Genomic DNA, 23,106 nt, shown 5'->3' on the forward strand with positions numbered 1-23,106 from the left:
AATCTCTCTCTCTCTCGCTTTCGCTCTCTCTCGCTTTCACTCTCTCTCGCTTTCACTCTCTCTCTCTCTCGCTTTCACTCTCTCTCTCTCTCGCTTTCACTCTCTCTCTCTCTCTCTCGCTTTCACTCTCTCCTCTCCCCCTGTCGCTCTCCCTCTCATGCTCCCTCACTAGGTGATCTTCTATGACAGTGACTGGAACCCTACAGTGGACCAGCAGGCTATGGACAGAGCTCACCGCCTGGGTCAGACCAAGCAGGTCACTGTGTACCGTCTGATCTGTCAGCTCACTATAGAGGAGAGGATACTGCAGAGGGCCAAGGAGAAGAGTGAGGTGAGACACTACTTTAGGTCAAGAAGAAGATGGAGCTCACTACTGACATCCTACCGGGTTTAATACGATGAACTGAACACTACTGACATCCTACCGGGTTGAATACGATGAACTGAACACTACTGACATCCTACCGGGTTTAATACGATGAACTGAACACTACTGACATCCTACCGGGTTTAATACGATGAACTGAACACTACTGACATCCTACCAGGGTTTAATACGATGAACTGAACACTACTGACATCCTACCAGGTTTAATACGATGAACTGAACACTACTGACATCCTACCAGGGTTTAATACGATGAACTGAACACTACTGACATCCTACCAGGTTTAATACGATGAACTGAACACTACTGACATCCTACCAGGGTTTAATACGACGCTCTGCACTGTACCGACATCCTACCAGGGTTTAATACGACGCTCCGAACATTTTCTATTTCCTCACAGCTTTCTACTTAATTTTGGAGAGAGACCCTAAAGGCCTTGGTCCTAGTTAACCCTTTGTATCCATGTGTCCTGCTCTCTCTCTCCTCTCCATCAGATCCAGAGGATGGTGATCTCTGGGGGGAACTTTAAACCAGACACCCTGAAGCCTAAAGAGGTGGTCAGTCTGCTGCTGGACGACGAGGAGCTGGAGAAGAGACGTGAGGGGACTTGTGATTGGTTCCTGTTGTTCCTGTGTGAGAAAACCCGTTTACTGATTTGTCTGCTACCTCTGTATTGTGTCCCGCAGTGCGCGTTCGTCAGGAAGAGAAGACACAACAGGAGGAGTGCAGCAAGATGAAGGACCGCAGGAGAAAGAGAGAGAAATACGCTGACAAGGTACAACCTTATGTCACGCCTTTTTAAACAATACTTTTAAGTTTCTGACCCCCGTTTCCACGTTTTGTTATGTTACAGCCTTATTCTAAAATCGATTAAATATTTTCCCCCCCCTCATTAATCTACACAGTATCCATTAATGACAAAGCAAAGACAGTTATAAATTATTATTATTTATTTTTTACATTTGCTAATTTATACAAAAAAAATTAAAACCGATGAAAAACATTCCCACAGCATGATGCTGCTGCCACCACCATGCTTCACCGTAGGGATGGTGCCAGGTTTCCTCCAGACCCTTGGCATTCAGAATCTTGTTTCTCATGGTCTGAGAGTCCTTCAGGTGTCTTTTTGGCAAACTCCAAGAGGGCTGTCATGTGCCTTTTACTGAGGAGTGGCTTCTGTCTGGCCACTCTACCATAAAGGCCTGATTGGTGGAGTGCTGTGGAGATGGTTGTCCTTCTGGAAGGTTCTCTCATCTCCACAGAGGAACTCTGGAGCTCTATCAGAGTAACCATCGGGTTCTTGGTCACCTCCCTGATCAAGGCCCTTCTCCCCCGATTGCTCAGTTTGGGCGGGTGGCCAGCTCTAGGAAGAGTCTTGGTGGTTCCAAACTTCTTCCATTTAAGAATGATGAAGGACACTGTGTTCTTGGGGACCTTCAATGTTGCAGAAATGTTTTGGTACCCTTCCCCAGATCTGTGCCTCGACACAATCCTGTCTTGGAGCTCTATGGACAATTCCTTCGACCTCATGGCTTGGTTTTTGCTCTGACATGCACTGTCAACTGTGGGAACTTATATAGACAGGTGTTTGCCTTTACAAATCATGTCCAATCAAATTGAATTTACTACAAGTGGACTCCAATCAAGTTGTAGAAACATCTCAAGGATGATCAATAGAAACAAAATGCACCTGAGCTCAATTTTGAGTCTCATAGCAAAGGGTCTGAATACTTATGTAAATAAGGTATTTTGTTTTTTTTAAATCTGTTTTTGCTTTGTCTGTATGGGGTACTATGGGGTACTGTGATGTCATTATGGGGTACTGTCATGTCATTATGGGGTATTGTGATGTCACTATGGGGTATTGTGTGTAGATTGAGGATTCTTTATTTATTTAATCCATTTTATTATAAGGCTGTAACATACCTAAATGTGGAAGAAGTCAGGGGTCCGAATACTTTCCACTGTGTATGACATATTATTGTTCTCCACACCACCACAAACACTTTAAGCCACCGTTGGCCTTCATATATGGAGATAAGGCCATGTGCATCCTGACCACTATGGCCCTGTGCAGCTGGTTGGCGGCCATATTGGAAATGGCCACTGGGGACATCGGCAATGGCACTTAGCTAAAAAATAAAAAATAAACCCTTCTGTCCCAGCTGTGTGAAATTTTGTGCCTCACAAATGTCAATGACACAAATCTGGAGAAGAAAAAAAAATATATATATATAATGCCTATTTATTAGTTAGAGAGGAACATTGTGGCTTTTAATCCCACTACTCACATCAAAGAGCATTATTGCATGGTGCCTCCCTTACAAAGGGAAGAGCAGTAAGCCACTGAAGGTGCTGTGGTGATGGCGTTGCCCACTGGAGCTGCTGCTTCTTGTGTTTAGCTGATAGGAGTGGAACCCGGTGTGGTCGTCTGCTGTAATAAACCCATCCCCGACAAGGACAGATGAGTTGTGTGTTCCGAGATGCCGTTCTGCACACCACTGTTGTACCGCGCTGTTATTTGTCTGTTTGTGGTCCGCCTGTTAGCTTCCACGATTCTTGCCATTCTCCTTGGACCTCTTCTTCTTCTCATCAACGAGCAGTTTTCACCCACAGGACTTCGCCTGACTGGATGTCTGTTTGTTTGTCGCACCGTTCTCAATTAACCCTTGACACTGTCATGCGTGAAAAACCCCAGGAGGCCGTCCGGTTATGAGGTATAGGAACCGGTGCGCCTGGCACGAATGATCATACCACGCTCAGTCACTTAAGTCACTCGTTTAGTCCATTCTAACGTTCAGTCGAACAGTAACTGAATGCCTTGATACCTGTCTGCCTGCTTTTTATATCAAGCCACGGCCATGTGTGACTCTGTCTGTAGGAGCTATCCATTTTCATGAACGGTGTACCCAATATAGTGTATATGGCATGGTGTTAGTGTGGTCAGGACCTGTAGTTCTGCTGTAGGCCTTGCCGATGTTCCTGAGGACTGTAGTCAAGACCACTGTAGTTTCCTACACACCCGGAATCAGTCAAACCAGCAGAAAAGGCCACCATTGGCTGTGAACACAACAGACAAAAAATTGTGCTTTCTGATGAGTGTAAAGTCGGCATTCTAATTTACGCTAGCATTAATCATGTTACACAATCAAAGATAAAATCCCACATATTTTTCCTGTCTGGAATAGTAATAACCTTTCAGTTGGTTTACTTGTATTCTCTCTCTGCAGCTCCTCCACCTCCCTCTCTCTAAAACAAAAAGAAAAGGAGAAAAACAAATACCAGAAGTTACTGTCAGTTCACTAAAATGTTACCCGGCTTAAACTTTAACTCTTTTATTACCATCATTTCTGTCTCTTCAGCTCCTCCGTCTCACCAGCACCTGGCCTCAACTGTTTACAGGCACAAATCAAATCAAATGTATTTATAAAGCCCTTCGTACATCAGCTGATATCTCAAAGTGCTGTACAGAAACACAGCCTAAAACCCCAAACAGCAAGCAATGCAGGTGTAGAAGCACGTTGGCTAGGAAAAACTCCCTAGAAAGGCCAGAACCTAGGAAGAAACCTAGAGAGGAACCAGGCTATGAGGGGTTGCCAGTCCTCTTCTGGCTGTGCCAGGTGGAGATTATAACAGAACATGGCCAAGATGTTCAAATGTTCATAAATGACCAGCATGGTAAAATAACAGGTCTGGGACAGGTAGCACGTCCAGTGAACAGGTCAGGATTCCATAGCCGCAGGCAGAACAGTTGAAACTGGAGCAGCAGCACGGCCAGGTGGACTGGGGACAGCAAGGAGTCATCAGGCCAGGTAGTCCTGAGGCAAGGTCCTAAGTCTCAGGTCCCCTGAGAGAGAGAAAGAAAGAGAGAATTAGAGGGAGCATACTTAAATTCACACAGGACACCGGATAGGACAGGAAAAGTACTCCAGATATAACAAACTGACCCTAGCCCCGCGGCACAAACTACCGCAGCATAAATACGGGAGGCTGAGATAGGTGGGGTCAGGAGACACTGTGGCCCCATCCGATGATACCCCCGGACAGGGCCAAACAGGAAGGATATAACCCCACTCACTTTGCCAAAGCACAGCCTCCACACCACTAGAGGGAATATATTCAACCACCAACTTACCATCCTGAGACAAGGCCGAGTATAGCCCACAAAGATCTCTGCCACTGCACAACCCAGGGGGGGGGGGCGCAAACCCAGACAGGAAGATCACATCAGTGACTCAACCCACTCAAGTGACGCACCCCTCCTAGGGACGGCATGAAAGAGCACCAGTAAGCCAGTGACTCAGCCCCTGTAGTAGGGTTAGAGGCAGAGAATCCCAGTGGAAAGAGGGGAACCGGCCAGGCAGAGACATCAAGGGCGGTTCGTTGCTCCAGAGCCTTTCCGTTCACCTTCACCCTCCTGGGCCAGACTACACTCAATCATATGACCCACTGAAGAGATGAGTCTTCAGTAAAGACTTAAAGGTTGAGACCGAGTTTGCGTCTCTGACATGGGTAGGCGGACCGTTCCATAAAAATGGAGCTCTATAGGAGAAAGCCCTGCCTCCAGCTGTTTGCTTAGAAATTCTAGGGACAATTAGGAGGCCTGCGTCTTGTGACCGTAGCGTACGTGTAAGTATGCACGGCAGGACCAAATCATTGCTCAGATACATGAGCAAAGTTAAAACCGTAACTTGACGCTTGTCGTCTTGTTTATTACCTGTGTTCCCAACACTCACTGACCGCCACTCTTTCCTCCAACACTAAAATCTCAGTATCTCACTATCGGCTTCACCTGCCAGGTCCTCCGTATCCTTCTGTCTGACCTCCATGTCCCTCAGCCTTGGAGCAGCTCTCTGTTCCACCACTATGTCTCTGAGCTCCTTCAGCCCAGTCAAGATGTCTGGGCTGGTGGTGGTCTGGCCAGTCGTCTGTTTGTGGGTCGTCTCTGTAGCTTCAGTACCTTGGCTCTCGATCAAACTCTCTCTCTGAGTCAGCCAATGTGGGAGAATTTGACATATTTAACAAAGCTAAGGTCTGTGGTAAAGCTGACCACCTAGCGTGCCATTGTAATCTGATGCTGAAAACGTCTGTGGGAAAATAGCCTGTTATGTAGGTGAAGGTCTTCATCTTCATTAAATCTGTTGAGATTTTTGTTTCCACGCTTGTCACTGAAACACAGCCAAGTGCTTTATTAAAAGAAGGTGTTTTGACTTGTGATCTATTTGTCTTTTACGACCCAAGTCCATTCAGATCTGAGAGGAGTTCTTTCATATAACACCATCCCTATAACTCTCGCTCTCTCTCCCCCTCTCGCTCTCTCTCTCTCCCCCTCTCGCTCTCTCTCTCTCCCCCTCTCGCTCGCTCTCTCTCCCCCTCTCGCTCGCTCTCTCTCCCCCTCTCGCTCGCTCTCTCTCCCCCTCTCGCTCGCTCTCTCTCCCCCTCTCGCTCGCTCTCTCTCCCCCTCTCGCTCGCTCTCTCTCTCCCCCGCTCGCTCTCTCTCCCCCTCTCGCTCTCTCTCCCCCTCTCGCTCTCTCCCCCTCTCGCTCTCTCCCCCTCTCGCTCTCTCCCCTCTCGCTCGCCCCCTCCCTCTCGCTCTCTCCCTCTCGCTCTCCCTCTCGCTCTCCCTCTCGCTCTCCCCCTCCCTCTCGCTCTCCCCCTCTCGCTCTCTGTCTCCCCCTCTCGCTCTCTGTCTCCCCCTCTCTGTCTCCCTCCCCCTCGCTCTCTCCCCCCTCTCGCTCTGCCCCCCCCCCCCTCGCTCTGTCCCCCCTCTCGCTCTCTCCCCCTCGCTCTCCCCCCTCTCGCTCTGTCCCCCCCCTCTCGCTCCCCCCCCTCGCTCCCCCCCCTCGCTCTGTCCCCCCCTCTTGCTCTGCCCCCCTCTCGCTCTGTCCCCCCTCTCGCTCTGTCCCCCCCTCTTGCTCTGTCCCCCCCCTCTTGCTCTGTCCCCCCCCTCTCGCTCTGTCTCCCCCTCTCGCTCTGTCTCCCCCCCTCTCGCTCTGTCTCCCCCCTCTCGCTCTGTCTCCCCCCCCCTCTCGCTCTGTCTCCCCCTCTCGGTCTCTCCCCCCCTCTCGCTCTGCCCCCCTCCCTCGCTCTGTCCCCCCCCCCTCTCGCTCTGTCCCCCCCTCTCGCTCTGCCTCCCCCTCTCGCTCTGCCCCCCCCTCTCGCTCTGCCCCCCCTCTCGCTCTCTGTCTCCATACAGAGAAAGAAGGATGATGAGGACCCTAAGGATCCTAAGAGGAGGAAAGACGTGAACCTGGTCATCCCTTACAACCTGTCTGCAGACAACTCTAACCTCTCAGCCGACGGAGACGATTCATTCATCAGTGTGGACATGGACGACTCTGCCATGCCTAGTCCCTTCAGTGAGGTGAGAGAGGGAGGAGAGGGAGGGAGCTTTGACCGGAGTGTCTGCAACCTCTGAACTTACTGACTTACTCTTCAACCTTCTATTGGTCTTTCTCTGGGTTGTTCTTCCCTCTATCTTTTGGACACTGCTATTCCCTTTCACCTCATACTTGTATCCCGTCTTCTCTCTCCACCTCCTTTGTGCCCCATTCTTGGCATTCCTGGCCCCTCACCCGGCACCTTCTTCCTCCTCCTGTTCTTCCTCCTCTTCCTCACCTTAACCCCCAGGTGTGTGCATCTTTCCTGTCTCTCCCTGGTCAGATCTCTCTGAGTAGTGAGCTCCAGCCCAGCTCCCTACCTCCAGACCAGGACCCAGACCAGGACCCAGATCCAGACCAGGATGAGAGCAGTAGTGACATGCTAGTCATCGTAGACGACCCTGTGTCTTCAGCACCACAGTCCAGGGCCACCAACTCGCCTGTCAGCGTGTCCGGATCTATGTCGGACAACATGAACGGTAAGACAATGATAGTTAATCAATCGTCAGGCAATCAATTAGAGAATCAGTCCGTCAGTCAGTTTAGGCAATCAATGAACACAGGACTGATTGATCAGTCAATCCATCCATCAATACATTTGTCAATCAATGAACATCTGAGTGATTGTAGCACTTGAAGCTATCCTGTACAATGTGGGTGGTCCAACGTGGGTGGTCCAACGTGGGTGGTCCAACGTGGGTGGTCCAACATGGGTGGTCCAACGTGGGTGGTCCAACGTGGGTGGTCCAACGTGGGTGGTCCAACGTGGGTGGTCCAACATGGGTGGTCCAACGTGGGTGGTCCAACATGGGTGGTCCAACGTGGGTGGTCCAACGTGGGTGGTCCGTGTTTTGTGATTGGGTCATATGTGTTCAACTCGAAGACAAAGGTTCTTCAAAGGTCAAGTAATGAATCATGCATTATCATCTACTCTGGCACCTGGTGAGTAGCTTTTGAGCTCGCACAGTAGTAGCATCAAAATCTCTGACAGGTTTGACACACCGTTGAGATCAACGACACGACATAGTGGTGACGAGGTCAACGACACGACATAGTGGTGACGAAGTCAACGACACGACATAGTGGTGACGAGGTCAACGACACGACATGGTGGTGACGAGGTCAACGACACGACATAGTGGTGACGAGGTCAACGACACGACATAGTGGTGACGAGGTCAACGACACGACATAGTGGTGACGAGGTCAACGACACGACATGGTGGTGACGAGGTCAACGACACGACATGGTGGTGACGAGGTCAACGACACGACGAGGTCAACGACACGACATGGTGGTGACGAGGTCAACGACACGACGAGGTCAACGACACGACATGGTGGTGACGAGGTCAACGACACGACATGGTGGTGACGGGGTCAACGACACGACATGGTGGTGATGGGGTCAACGACACGACATGGTGGTGACGGGGTCAACGACACGACATGGTGGTGACGGGGTCAACGACACGACATGGTGGTGACGAGGTCAACGACACGACATGGTGGCGACGAGGTCAACGACACGACATGGTGGCGACGAGGTCAACGACACGACATGGTGGCGACGAGGTCAACGACACGACATGGTGGCGACGAGGTCAACGACACGACATGGTGGCGACGAGGTCAACGACACGACATGGTGGCGACGAGGTCAACGACACGACAATGGTGGCGACGAGGTCAACGACACGACATGGTGGCGACGAGGTCAACGACACGACATGGTGGCGACGAGGTCAACGACACGACATGGTGGCGACGAGGTCAACGACACGACATGGTAGTGACTAGGTCAACGACACGACATGGTGGTGACGAGGTCAGTCAGGAGAGGTAGGCCCTAATCAGTGTGACTGGATAACTGAAGGTGATGATCTCCTCTTTATTTAGATCATAGTAGTATTATCTCTGAGTGAGTATGTTCCCTGATATGTATGCAATACCTGATTATTTGAGCCTGTGCCATTTTGAATTTGCTGAACGCTATCAATAATAACTCAGAAATGTGATTTACGGTGCTCACAGTTTGCTATTAGGTACATTATGGCCCTAGGTCTATGTTCCTCTTAGCTTGTGTTTTTTGTCCAATGGTTTCTTGGAAGAATTAGGTCAATTTAAAATCTGACCCCTCTGACGTACTTTCAAAGTGATAAAATGAACAATATTTCAAACTAGCATGAATGATTTAGCTGCTTTAGTTCTGGCCCAGGAGAATCTAGCGAAATCCAATCGTCCTTTTGGGAAACTGTACATTCAGAACCAGTCCCAGAATAACACATTCTAGAAAATAAAGTTGTTGGAATTGTCATGGTGATGTGTTTGTGCCAATAGAATGAGTGATGACTCTGTGCTAATGAGAAGAGGGATGTAGTTTAGTCGACTGGGCTGGGGGTTGGAGGGTTGATGGTTAGGGACTAGTGGAGGGATGTAGTTTAGTCGACTGGGCTGGGGGTTGGAGGGTTGATGGTTAGGGACTAGATGAGGGATGTAGTGTAGTCGACTGGGCTGGGGGTTGATGGTTAGGGACTAGATGAGGGCTGTAGTTTCGTCGGCTGGGGCTGGAGGGTTGAGGTTAGGGACTAGATGAGGGATGTAGTTGACTGGCCCGGGGGTTGGAGAGTTGATGGTTAGGGACTAGATGAGGGCTGTAGTGTAGTTGACCGGGTTGGAGGGTTGATGGTTAGGGACTAGATGAGGGCTGTAGTGTAGTTGACCGGGTTGGAGGGTTGATGGTTAGGGACTAGATGAGGGATGTAGTCGACTGGGCTGGGGTTGGAGGGTTGATGGTTAGGGACTAGTGGAGGGATGTAGTTTAGTCGACTGGGCTGGGGGTTGGAGGGTTGATGGTTAGGGACTAGATGAGGGATGTAGTCGACTGGGCTGGGGTTGGAGGGTTGATGGTTAGGGACTAGTGGAGGGATGTAGTTTCGTCAACCGGGTTGGAGGGTTGATGGTTAGGGACTAGATGAGGGCTGTAGTTTCGTCGGCTGGGGTAGGAGGGTTGATGGTTAGGGACTAGATGAGGGATGTAGTGTAGTCGACTGGGCTGGGGGTTGATGGTTAGGGACTAGATGAGGGCTGTAGTTTCGTCGGCTGGGGCTGGAGGGTTGAGGTTAGGGACTAGATGAGGGATGTAGTCGACTGGCCCGGGGGTTGGAGGGTTGATGGTTAGGGACTAGATGAGGGATGTAGTGTAGTTGACCGGGTTGGAGGGTTGATGGTTAGGGACTAGATGAGGGATGTAGTCGACTGGCCCGGGGTTGGAGGGTTGATGGTTAGGGACTAGATGAGGGATGTAGTGTAGTTGACTGGGCTGGGGACTAGAGGATTACACTAAAGAGGGAGATTGTAGCATGTATATATACTATATCATGCAGAAAGCAGGGTGAGGGAAGAGGGAGATGAGATCCAGGATGGAGGGAGAGTTGAGAAGATTGGAGGGAGATGAGATGGAGTAAGGGAGGAATGCATACTCTGAGTGGAGAAGTTGTGGTATATTACAGTCTGTCATGGGGAAAGAGGGAGAGGAGGAGGGTGATGTCTGAACCACAGCGTCTAGATCAGAACCCAGAGATTAAGAAATGATTTGGGCTGCAACCTCAGAGAAAAGGAGGAGAGGAGAGAATTGGGCCAATCATCAGACCGGAACACACTGGAAAAGGAGATCGTCTGCCACGGTTGTATGGAGTACTTGTTAAAGTCTTAGAAAGATGATGTAACAGGGTTGACTATATGTTATCGTAGATGTGAAGCGTTAGTCAATCAATGAAATGTATTTATAAAGCCCTTTTTACATCAGCCAATGTCACAAAGTGCTGTACAGAAACCCAGCCTAAAACCCCAAACAGAAAGCAATGCAGGTGTAGAAGCACCGTGGCTAGGAAAAACTCCCTAGAGAGGAACCAGGCTCTGATGGGTGGCTAGTCCTCTTCTGGTTGTGCCAGGTGGAGATTATAACAGAACATGGCCAAGATGTTCAAACGTTCATAGATGACCTGCAGGATCAGATAATAATAATCACAGTGGTTATCGAGGGTGCAACAGGTCAGCACCTCAGGAGTAAATGTCAGTTGGCTGTTCGTAGCCGATCATTCAGAGTTAGAGACAGCAGGTGTGGTAGAGAGAGGGTCCAAAACAGCAGGTCCAGGACAAGGTAGCAACGTCCAGTGATCAGGTCAGGGTTCCATAGCCGCAGGCAGAACAGTTGAAACTGCTGGAGCAGCAGCATGACCAGGTGGACTGGGGAAAGCAAGGAGTCATCAGGCCAGGTAGTCCTGAGGCATGGTCCTAGTGCTCAGGTACTCAGAGAGAGCAGCATAAATACTGGAGGCTGAGACAGGAGGTGTTGGGAGACACCGTGGCCCTGGCCGATGATACCCCCGGACAGGGCCAAACAGGCAGGATATAACCCCACCCACTTTGCCAAATACAGCCCCCACACCACTAGAGGGATATCTTCAACCACCAACTTACCATCCTGAGACAAGGCCGAGTATAGCCTACGAAGATCTCCCTCACGGCACTAACCCGAGGGGGGCACCAACCCGGATAGGAAAATCATGTCAGTGACTCAACCCACTCAAGTGACGCACCCCTCCTAGGGACGGCATGGAAGAGCACCAGTAAGCCAGTGACTCAGCCCCCGTAACAGGGTTAGAGGCAGAGAATCACAGTGGAGAGAGGGGAACCAGCCAGGCAGAGACAGTAAGGGAGGTTCGTCGCTCCAGTGCCTTTCCGTTCACCTTCACACCCCTGGGCCAGACTACACTCAATCATATTACCTACTGAAGAGATGAGTCTTCAATAAAGACTTAAAGGTCGAGACCGAGTCTGCATCTCTCACATGGATAGGCAGACCATTCCATAAAAATTGAGCTCTATAGGAGAAAGCCCTGCCTCCAGCTGTTTGCTTAGAAATTATAGGGACAGTAAGGAGGCAGGTATGTATGGCAGGACCAAATTGGAAAGATAGGTAGGAGGAAGCCCATGTAATGCTTTGTAGGTTAGCAGTAAAACCTTGAAATCAGGCCTAGCCTTAACAGGAAGCAAGTGTAGAGAGGCTAGCACTGGAGTAATGTGATCAAATGTTTTGGGTTCTAGTCAAGATTCTAGTGCTTTATCCGGGTAGCCGGAAAGTAGAGCATTGCAGTAGTGTAATGAAGAAGTGACAGAAGCATGGAGGAATTTTACAGCATCTTTGGACAGAAAGTTTCTGATTTTTGCAATGTTACGAAGATGGAAAAAAGCTGTCCTTGAAATAGTCTTGATATGTTCGTCAAAAGAGAGATCAGGGTCCAGAGTAACACCGAGGTCCATCACAATTTTATTTAAGTTGACTGTACAACCATCAAGATGAATTGTCAGATGCAACAGAAGATCTCTTTCTTTGGACCGAGAACAAGCATCTCTGATATGTCCGAGTTTAAAAAGTGAAACATTTGCCCCTATCCACTTCCTTACGTCTGAAACATAGGCTTCCACGGAGGGCTATTTTGGGGCTTCACCGTGATTCATCTAAATGTACTGCTGTGTATCGTCTGTATAGCAGTGAGAGTTAACATTGTGTTTCCGAATGACATCACCAAGAGTTAAAATATACAGTGAAAACAATAGTGGTCCTAAAACAGAACCTTGAGGAACACTGAAATGTCAGAAGACAAACCATCCACAGGGACAAACTGATATCTTTCTGACAGATAAGATCTAAACCTGGCCAGAACATGGCCTGGTTTATTTGGGTTTGGGCCAATTTGTGGTCTGTGGGTCTGTGAACATTTCCATGTGAATATTAAAGTCACCAAAGATTAGAATATTTTCTGCCATGACTACATGGTCCGATAGGAATTCAGGGAACTCAATGAGAAACACTGTATATGGTCCAGGTGATTGAGTAGGCTGCATAGATTTCATGACTAGAAAATGTTTCTTTTTTTTTGTAAATTGAAATTTGCTATCGTAAATGTTAATGTTAGCAACACCTCCGCCTTTGCGGGATGCGCGGGGGATATGGTCGCTAGTGTAACCAGGAGGTGTGGCCTCATTTAACACAGTAAATTCATCAGGCTTAAGCCATGTTTCAGTCAGGCCAATCACATCAAGATTATGATCAGTGATTAGTTAATTGACTATAACTGCTTTTGAAGTAAGGGATCTAACATTAAGTAGCTCTATTTTGAGATGTGAGATATCACGATCTCTTTCAATAATGACAGGAATGGAGGTGGTCTTTATTCTAGTGAGATTGTTAAGGTGAACACCGCCATGTTAAGTTTTGCCTAACCTAGGTCGAGGCACAGACACGGTCTCAATGGGTATAGCTGAGCTGACTACACTGCCAGTGACAGATTTTAAACCGTTCTTTCTCTCTCTCTCCCCCCTCTCCCTGGGAAATTCCATTCCTCAACTCTCCTCTCCGTGACCCGGAAACCGAAAAGTGGCCGCTGTATGTAGGAGTGTTAATAGGCGAACGGAGGCGTGTAGAATGTGACTGTCCCTTTGAATCAGCTGTTTTCTCCGAGGAGAAAACCACACATTTCAAACGATACGCTACTTGTCTTTTTATATATAAAAGGTCTCGCACAAAAAGGGTAAATAGATTTTTTTTTACAAGTTTATGCATGTTCCTCTGTAAACGTAATTTGTCTGACGTGCTAGTGGAGGAAAATTATTTCATACTAGCGCATTTGTTTCCACGTTCCCTCTCTTTGCCACTTCTCCTCGATTACCTTAGATTTTTCAAAAGGAGGTGAGGACGGAGGAGAGGACTCGAGGTGTCGAGGAAAACCAAGACATTAAACCAGTAGATAGTGATAGCTCAATTGCCTCTCCTTTCCAGGTGTGTCTAATCAGGACACGTCCAGTCCGGGGCGGGGAAGGTCTGGTAGGAGCCGGGGACGACCCAAAGGCTCTGGGTCCAGTTCTGGAGGCGGAGCCAAGTCTGCAGGGAAGGGGCGTGTCAGGAAGTCGACAGCGGGCAGCGCAGCCGCCATGGCAGGAGCGATGGCCGGAGCTGCAGCAGCCTCAGCAGCCTACGGATACAGTGTGACTAAAGGTGCTGTTATGTTAATGAGTTGAATGTTTCATTAAAGGTGGTGTTATGTTAATGAGTTGAAGGTTTCATTAAAGGTGGTGTTATGTTAATGAGTTGAAGGTTTCATTCAAGGTGCTGTTATGTTAATGAGTTAAAGGTTTCGTTCAAGGTGTTATGTTAATGAGTTGAAGGTTTCATTAAAGGTGCTGTTATGTTAATGAGTTAAAGGTTTCGTTCAAGGTGTTATGTTAATGAGTTGAAGGTTTCATTCAAGGTGGTGTTATGTTAATGAGTTGAAGGTTTCATTTAAGGTGTTATGTTAATGAGTTGAAGGTTACATTCAAGGTGGTGTTATGTTAATGAGTTGAAGGTTTCATTTAAGGTGTTATGTTAATGAGTTGAAGGTTACATTCAAGGTGGTGTTATGTTAATGAGTTGAAGGTTTCATTTAAGGTGGTGTTATGTTAATGAGTTGAAGGTTTCATTTAAGGTGTTATGTTAATGAGTTGAAGGTTACATTCAAGGTGGTGTTATGTTAATGAGTTGAAGGTTTCATTAAAGGTGGTGTTATGTTAATGAGTTGAAGGTTTCATTCAGGGTGGTGTCATGTTAATGAGTTGAAGGTTTCATTAAAGGTGGTGTTATGTTAATGCGTTGAAGATTTCATTCAAGGTGTTATGTTAATGAGTTGAAGGTTTCATTCAAGGTGTTATGTTAATGAGTTGAAAGTTTCATTAAAGGTGGTGTTATGTTAATGAGTTGAAGGTTTCATTCAAAGTGTTATGTTAATGAGTTGAAGGTTTCATTCAGAGTGTGTAGTTGCTTGTGTCGTTGAAATATTAGCAGGAAAGCTGATAAAGCTCAGGTTTTCTATGAAATGGCAAAACACACTTACAGTTTAATGTAAGGTCTGGCATGCAAGCAGCAAACAGACTTTGACCCTGTTTTCATTGTTTTGTCTCTAGAGCCACAGTTGGAGGTTAATGTATTTATTTATTTTATCAAACCAGGTCAACTAAGATTTTTTTTAAAACCTTTTTTGTATCACTCTTGTGATTTAATCATCTGTATTTACCTTCTCCTCCTATCTCCTCCCTCGCCCCCTTCCCGACCCTCTCCCTCCTCTTCCCTCTCCCCTGGCTGTTCCACCTCTCTAGCGGGTCTCCCTGCAGCCTCCCCCCTTCAGCCGTCTCTGGGTCGGTCAGGGACGGCCCCAGCCTTCTCCCCCAGCAGAAGTTCCTCTCCCAAGGGGAAAGGTGGCACTGTGGCCCCCAGCCAGAGTAACCCCCAGCAGAAACAACCAGGACATAGCCACCACCACAGTCATGTGACAGGAAGGAAGGGCAAGGGACCTGGCGCACCTGGCGCTCGATAGCATGTAGAGATGATGGACATCAACACAGTATACACACACACAGTCCTAAGGATCTGATAGAGACCAGGATGGTCCAGCCCTTCTGCTATTGTGGGGAGTCTTCTGTGTTTTAAACAAACACATCTGCTGCACTGACCAGCTTCAACTGTGAGCCCATGTGACCTGCTCCACAACCAATCAACCCAGGGGTGAGATGTTCCTTAACCAATCACATACCTCACTGCCTGGAGGACCATGCTATCCCGGGAAGGCGTAGCGACGGAACAAATGAGCACTGTCGGGCATGATGGACACTAAACTATTCTGTGTGTATACACACACACACACACACACACACACACACACACACCATCATCGCAAGGTCCAAAAGACACCCTCATCGCTTCCACCAATCACCTCGTCCTTCCCTTCCAACAATCACCTCGTCCTTCCCTTCCAACAATCACCTCGTCCTTCCCTTCCAACAATCACCTCGTCCTTCCCTTCCAACAATCACCTCGTCCTTCCCTTCCAACAATCACCTCGTCCTTCCCTTCCACCAATCACCTCGTCCTTCCCTTCCACCAATCAACTCGTCCTTCCCTTCCACCAATCACCTCGTCCTTCCCTTCCACCAATCACCTCGTCCTTCCCTTCCACCAATCACCTCGTCCTTCCCTTCCAACAATCACCTCTTCCTTCCATTAGTACCCACCTCAGTGGACAGCCTCCAGTGTGTGTGTGTGTTGTGACCAAGAGTATTAGAGTATTTCAAAGTGGTTTCTCTGTGACGAAAATAGACTTTGTTTTCTGTCTAAATACGGAGAAGCGACAAGCCTGAGCAGCAACCTGTCGGTGCTGTATTGAGAACTCCTTTGAGTGGGTTTGCAATAAAACACCAGCAGACAGACGGGCGCTCGGGCTTTAAGGCAACACCTTACAGCAACAATGCATCCACGCATTTAAGGGTTTCTGACACAGACTGCTCTCTCCACTGAGCCATCTCATCCGTTAGATAAAACACGTGTTTAGGGTTAGGTCGGGAATGCTTGCGTCAAACGTTAGGTTTATGTCATATGTTTAAAACACGTAATAATGCTGGAACTACTTTTCTCTGCATTTCAACAACAGAATGTAAATTCGTACCAAACAACTAAAAACGGACTGCTTTTTTAATTATAGCTCTTATTTTTATATTTATAGACCAACCGATGTTGTCATAGCGACCCATATCAAAACGGCAAATTTCGTTTTGAAAAAAAGCCTCTCTCTCTCCTTTCTCCATAGAGTTTATCCCATCACAATGAGAAATGAAGGAATTATAATATATATTTTTTTTCTGATGAGAACTGATTGAAGGGGTATTTTGTGGTAAATTGAATTCCAAAGTGGTGATCACTGCTTAATAAAGATGTGTTGCTGATCTGTTTCTGATCTGTTTGTGTACAACTCTCCTCTGCTTCTGAAATGACACCCTGTTCACTGTACCGTGCCCTACTTCTTGATTCAACTCTGGCCAAAAGTAGTACACTATTTCAGGAATAGGATGCCATTTCGGTTGCAACCTAATATGGGTGTCCTTTAAAACTTAACATGGATTGTAATATGTACCATAGAACTGAAGTTAATTTAAAAGTTGGTAATAATTTATCAGAATTCATGTCAACATTGTAAAAAAAAAAAAAAAAAAAAAAAAATGTATTGATGCCATTTTTATTTTTAAAAACAGAAAGAGAAAAAAAAAAGTTATACTTCTGATCAGAGTCTTTGTCTTTGTGATGTCATTCAGTGATGTTTTGGGGTGTGTTGACTCGTGTTAATTAAAAGTTGTTGAACTCGGGTTGCCAAATCCTGGTAACTTTTCCACATTTCCCCGATTTTTTTTATTTTTTTTATTTATTTTATTTTCCCCCAGAAGTACCGGTTGGAGGGTTCTCTGAATTTCTGCTTTGTCATTCCCTCGTAAGGATTTCTAGAAAAACGGGGAATTTTGGGAAAGTTAGTGTAATTGTGCAACCCTATGTGGAACCAAGCACTATGTCTAGTTTTGACCGTTTGTTCTGTGTTGGATACTATAGTGTGATGATGAAATCTCTTCTCCTATAACATGTAAATAAAAATTGAGGGTGACGTGTTGACCCCTGGTTGGTTCTTCCCCCAGTTTGCCTGTCTATTTTTATAGGTCATGTGTAAATATGAATACAAAGCTGTCATTTTACTAACCGGAGAAGCCAATTCAAAATAAAAGATTTGATTAATCAACTTGTGTTGTGATGATGCGTTTAGCGGCATAGATGCACTGGACATGTACAGTAGGCCTACTGTAAAACAACATTTCTTAGGTCAGAAAAGGTCAGAAATATTCAAACAGTTTACTACAGATGCGAGCTTAGACGCACTTCAACCAAGGAGCGTTTGAATGAATACCTCGGATCACCGTGCTCTTTCAGCTGCTCTTGACTTTCACATATTACACAACCCATCTACTGCTATGTATCTCATATAGCCCTGCAGAGGTTTTGTTTTTAGTCGTACAGTCTGTTCCCGTGGGAGTGTTGGCTGTCATCTTGGTAGCAGGTTTTTGTAAAGTCAGCTAGTGCAGCACTGTGATCCTACGGTCTATAGCCAAGCTGAGAGTCCAAAATGACACAATATTCTGAATGTAGTGCACTACTTTGAACCAGATCCCTAAAAGCCCTGGTCAAGATTAGTGCACTATAAAGGAATAGGGTACTGTTTTGGATGTGAAGCCAGAGCAGATTGTACTGGACATATTATGTAATGCAGTCGTCTGACCTTTTGGGTGTTAATGTCCAGGGTAAGAGACAAAGTACAGTAGCTTTTCTCTTGGTAATGTTATTGAACTCCATCCTTTCAGAGGAGTAGAAGGGTTTGTCCACTGTGTCATATTCATGCATGATTGCAATTTTTGATATTGAGGATACCAGTTATCTAAACTGGAATGTTATGAAACCCCCAAGATTGGTCAATTCCAAAATCCTTTAAGCTATGAGGATTTCCTCAATGTTTACCTGTTACCCTGAGACAGTTCAGTTCCTGCCTCCTTCCGTTGTAACTCGAAATGACAATTCTTCTGAAGAGAGAAATTCCCATCTAAGGTGTTCTAGAACCAGTATGAGGTTCCCTCTGTTCTACTAGAGTATTGGCCTCAGGTGCTGTCGATGCGTCTCCATTTCCTTCCTGATGCTTTAACCTATCAGAGCTGCAGATTCTAACCACAGGATTTCCAGGGAACCACTGTCACCCCCGGTAGGTAACAGGTTACCGAAGCCTGGACCGAGATAGTCTGATTTGAGTCACAGCCAAAAGGACACCGTGTGCCAGCCAATGTTAGAGAGCACTGTGTGTTTGTGTTCAGCAGCCAAGGAGAGTGCTTTGTAAATATGCATTTGGTCAACGCCTCGTAATAAGTACTGTATGTTCCCTCAGCTGGCATCCAGCAGCAGCATGGGGTAGTTTGTTTATCCAAACATGGCGCCAATGGGTTCCTCACCTGATCTTGTCCTATTTTACAGTCTACTGCCGTGGTTGTATAGGAGTGCTGGTATCGGCCTCATACAACGTTGACGCTATAATATGGATGGTGGTAGATCGGACCACTGCCTACTCACAGCCAGGGACCATGATTAGGAATGAAAACAGCAACACAAAGGATGTTTGGACCATTTAATTGGCGGGATCAGCCAGTCAACTGGATGTAACTTTGCTAAAAAGCAACCTTTTACAACAAAGGTGTATGTAACGTCAGCCAGTTAGTTGGTTAATGAGTGACAATAGTTGAAATAAAAATGAACACCAGTATTTCATTCATGGACATGACACTGAGAACCGTTAAAGCAGTGCCCCATTGAAACGATTTAAACACAGGAGTGCCTAAAACAGAACTGAATAGATAGAACCATTTGTTCAACAGTGACATTAGTATAGATTCCCCTGTCTGGCTTGACAAAGTAACTTCACACCAACTAAATATTCGTGCTTGGGTAAAAAAAAAGTAATAATAAGGCAGGCACTCCTCAACTCAAAAGTGCATGCTTCCCTTTGTACCTCAAGTCGGGCCTTTATGGCATCAGCTTAACAGTGGATGGGAAGAGACAAGCTACACCATTACAGGTTTTACAAAGACACAAAGGACTGGAACACATCTGTTTTTATGAATTTAGAGACTGACTGGGCTAGCCTGTTACAGATAACACGTTTACATTAAGGCTTGTATCTCAAATGGCACCCTGTTCCCTACATCAGACATTACTTCATATGTACTAGGGTAACAATAGGAGAGCCCCTAATCGTAGTGTAGATGGAAGGGTATGTATGGGCTACTGGGCCCCTAGCAGGTATGGCACTAGGGCCAGAGCAGCAGCCTCGATGGAGAACAGGTGTGGGTCGTCCACGTGAGGGCAGCTCCTCCTCATGAACTCAGCCAGGCGGAGAAGATACTCCAGGTTGTGACCCGTCTTGCCCTGCCTGGTGGCGATCTGGTGCCCTATCACCTCAGGGCTGGCGGGCCCCAGGAAGAGTGGGTTGTCTGGGGTAGCAATGTAGAGGAGAGCCTGTTGGGTCTGGTTGGATCGGTCATCCTCGGGGATGAAGTCTACGAGCTTGGTGATGTAACCACCGCACACAGCCTCGCGCACATTCAAATACTTAAGGGACTCCTGGACCTGGGAACCGGTCACCTCGAAGGCCACGCCCCAGGTCGTTGCCTATTGGAAGCAAGATGACAGACACTTCATTCAAGCTGTGACATTTTGTTTAGAGGAACGAACAGCTAGAGATGTCTGTTAAACAAGTCATTCAAAGACAAAACAAGTGGATGTGTGGCATTAATAAATATGGAAATGAGTGATAAGGTTTGAGTTATGTTGTGTGGAAAGTATATAACTAAACCCTAAAAAAAAAGGCATAATTTAGGAAGTCCCACTTACGTCATCATCCTCAATCAGCGTCACCACTCTTCCGGGCTGCGTAGGAAAGAAAAATAGGTCAGCAACAACAAGACGAAAGCAATAGTTATGTAGCCAAGTTGTACAGCGGCCACATCAGGGCGTGGTATCAAATTATACATGCAACAAACAATACTTTATGGTAATAGTAACCAAAATATTGATATTTATCTTACTAGGTCATCATTTCCACGATGGAAGTTGTCTCCGTGCCAGAAGCGTCTCTTGTAGCCGTGGATGTATCCGACCTGGCTTCTCTTGTATTTGAAGTCCGGCTTCCACACCAGAGATCCGTATCCGAAGATCCACAGACTAGTCAGGCTAGTCTTACCGGCGATGATATCTTTAGGCTTCATTATGGTCGGTAACGAGTTTTGATTTTCAAATGAAGCGATAGTAAAACAAATAATTATATAATAAGAATACAATTGGGTTGATGATTCAATTTATTAGCCAACTAGGTAATGTTAGCTTCCTTCGATCAAGGAGGAGTGGTATAGGTTGGCTCACAGTGATACCGCGGACGGAATTTGAGCCCAACTGCTTGGCAGTTGTGAAGATGGAGTATCGGAGTCCGTTTTGCTTTGCACGATGCATGCCGATGCATTAGTTTCGCCGCATACTGACTTAAAAATCCATAGTAGCCGCTTGGCTAGCTTTTCGTATCAAAATAAAAACAGGAACAACAAAAAAACACCCCCCCGTTTGGCTAGCTATCCAAGCCAAGTCGGTAGTTTACGACGAATACAGAAATTATTTATAAAACCGTTTTAAAGGAGTTGAGCTTGATGTTTCTTCGGAGAAAGCTTTACGCTCAGTCGTGTATTCGTTCTCTTGATAGCAAATGGCGTTTTCTCATGGTACATTTATAGCCAAGAGTCAAAATGGGTTTGACATTATGACTTTGTTTTCAACCAATTATATCTCAGAGAGGCTGATCTTCATGGGGTGGTAGCGAATCAGAGATGCGTTTCCCAAATACGTAGGGATTTCCAAACCAAGCTTAAAATTCTATTGGCGTTGAGGCTAGAACTAAAACACGCCCATGCCTTGCAGCGATTAGCTTGTGAAAGCATCAATTATAACAGAAAAGCCTCTGATTGGGTACTTTTATACTGTCACGCCAGACAACTACGCATCTCATTATCCATGACTGGCTGATGCAATTTCCTTCAGCATTTCAGGCCAGTCAATAGCCCGAGACATTGCATCAGATTCGTAGTAGATACCAAGCCTCTCAAAAATGGGGGAGTTGAACATCTTATCTTTTAACATGGAAAATATACAAATAAAGTCAAGTGGACAAATAGTGGAAGGTTTAAACCTAAATTACATTTTGAATGATTGGAGGCCTATCTCTAGAATATAAGGAATGAGCCAAATCAGAGTGTTCTTGAGGGACTTGTTTGGATCATGTGTATGGTAGACTATACATGGGGGGTTATTCATGTGCCTGTGACATCAGAGTGCGCTTCCTCTGCGTCATGCATATTGGTTTTACACCGGGACCACGGGGCAGTACTGTAACCTAGCCTACTGTATACTCAGCTCAAATATCCAATGGCACCAACCAAGGCCAACACCACATACTTGTATCCTCCTTCCCTCTTTCCTGTTTCACTCAGCCAGGTGTAAAAGCCATGTTGCACTCCAAATATATAAGTCTATGGTTCACTCTAGTCTGTGGGCTAGACATTGTTCAAACCTGCCTAGACAAGTAGCCTATCGGTCTACTCTAATGTACAGGATGTGCCTTTTTTCACACTGTACTATACATCATTGCTGCAAGCACCATGAAACTGATGAGAATAACTGTCAATACTCGGTCAAGACTAGGTCTGGACTCGGTCAAGACTAGGTCTGGACTCGGTCAAGACTAGGTCTGGACTCGGTCAAGACTAGCTTAAATGAAAACAAATGCCATGTTAGTTACTATAGTCGATCCATGGGTTGTATCAAGCAGGAGAATCTTAATACTAGATTATATATAAATAGCTTGGCATTAGCTGGTGTGATACGATTCAGACCTCTGTGTAAGCTGTTTATTATAAGTCTACTGTGTACAAGCCTTTCCTCTGACCAGTGTCAGAGATTTACACCGAGTGGACAAATCATTAAGGACACCTGGTCTTTCCGTGCCATAGACTGACCAGGTGAATCCAGGTGAAAGCTATGATCCCTTATTCATGGCACTTGTTAAATCCACTTCACTCAGTGTAGATGAAGGGGAGGAGACAGGTTAAATAAGGATTTTAAAGCACTGAGACATGGATTGTCTAAAATATTGAAGTGCCTTTGAACGGGGTATAGTAGTAGTTGCCAGGCGCATCGGTTTGTGTCAAGAACTGCAACACTGCTAGGTTTTTCATGCTCAATAGTTTTCTGTGTGTATCAAGAATGGTCCACCACCCAAAGGACGTTCAAGCCAACTTGACACGACTGTGGGAAGCTTTGGAGTCAACATGGACCAGCATCCCTGTGGAACACTTTCCACACCTCGTTTTGTACACTCAATGTAAATCTCCTATCAATCACACCAGTCATGCCTTTCAAGGAATTGAGTCAGATCCATCCACTTCCTCTCAATGTCCTGTATATGCCTAGTTCAGGGCTGGTTTGACGATTTCGGTCTTTACAAAGGTCCACACTTTAAACGTATTATATTTTTGCGCCAACAAAATAGTCCATGGCCTGACTGTCTAGCTTTCATTGACCGTCATCATGCTGGACAGAGTAAAGAGACTGTAAATGTAGGTTCATTGTAATTTCTACTCCATTTTGATTGGGTTTTAATGTCAAATTGAGATTGTTCCCACCCAATATTTTTTGTCGTCCCCCCCCCCCCCCAATTAAGTTCACATAGTAATGCCTACCTAATGAAGGAATATTAAATCAAAGAATATTCCTTGAATATTTATTGATTCAATTATTTTCTTAGTGTTTCAGATACATACAGTGCATTTGGAAAGTATTC

The 23,106-nt window shown here is 46.4% G+C and overlaps 2 protein-coding genes across 3 annotated transcripts in view; one reads left to right on the forward strand and one right to left on the reverse strand.

Moving 5' to 3' along the window:
- The window catches only part of ino80 (INO80 complex ATPase subunit), a 115,500-nt gene extending 98,073 nt beyond the window's left edge, over positions 1-17,427 (forward strand). For both annotated transcript variants that reach the window (XM_064991686.1, XM_064991687.1), the window contains exons 30-36: positions 173-331; positions 887-989; positions 1,079-1,167; positions 6,589-6,756; positions 7,056-7,251; positions 13,617-13,832; positions 14,969-17,427. In XM_064991686.1, the coding sequence (XP_064847758.1) occupies positions 173-331; positions 887-989; positions 1,079-1,167; positions 6,589-6,756; positions 7,056-7,251; positions 13,617-13,832; positions 14,969-15,186 (1,149 nt within the window). In that variant the 3' untranslated portion in view covers positions 15,187-17,427. The remainder of the gene's footprint in view (positions 1-172; positions 332-886; positions 990-1,078; positions 1,168-6,588; positions 6,757-7,055; positions 7,252-13,616; positions 13,833-14,968) is intronic.
- Positions 17,428-18,838: 1,411 nt separating this feature from the next.
- Positions 18,839-20,992, reverse strand: chac1 (ChaC, cation transport regulator homolog 1 (E. coli)). Its single transcript, XM_064991684.1, has 3 exons — positions 20,309-20,992; positions 20,115-20,150; positions 18,839-19,892 (listed from the first exon to the last, which is right to left on the reverse strand). Exons 1-3 carry the CDS (start codon positions 20,486-20,488, stop codon positions 19,506-19,508), a joined length of 603 nt encoding a protein of 200 aa, XP_064847756.1. The 5' UTR covers positions 20,489-20,992; the 3' UTR covers positions 18,839-19,505.
- Positions 20,993-23,106: the final 2,114 nt, after the last annotated feature.

Source organism: Oncorhynchus masou, chromosome 16, assembly GCF_036934945.1.
Source record: "Oncorhynchus masou masou isolate Uvic2021 chromosome 16, UVic_Omas_1.1, whole genome shotgun sequence".
NCBI lineage: Eukaryota > Metazoa > Chordata > Actinopteri > Salmoniformes > Salmonidae > Oncorhynchus > Oncorhynchus masou.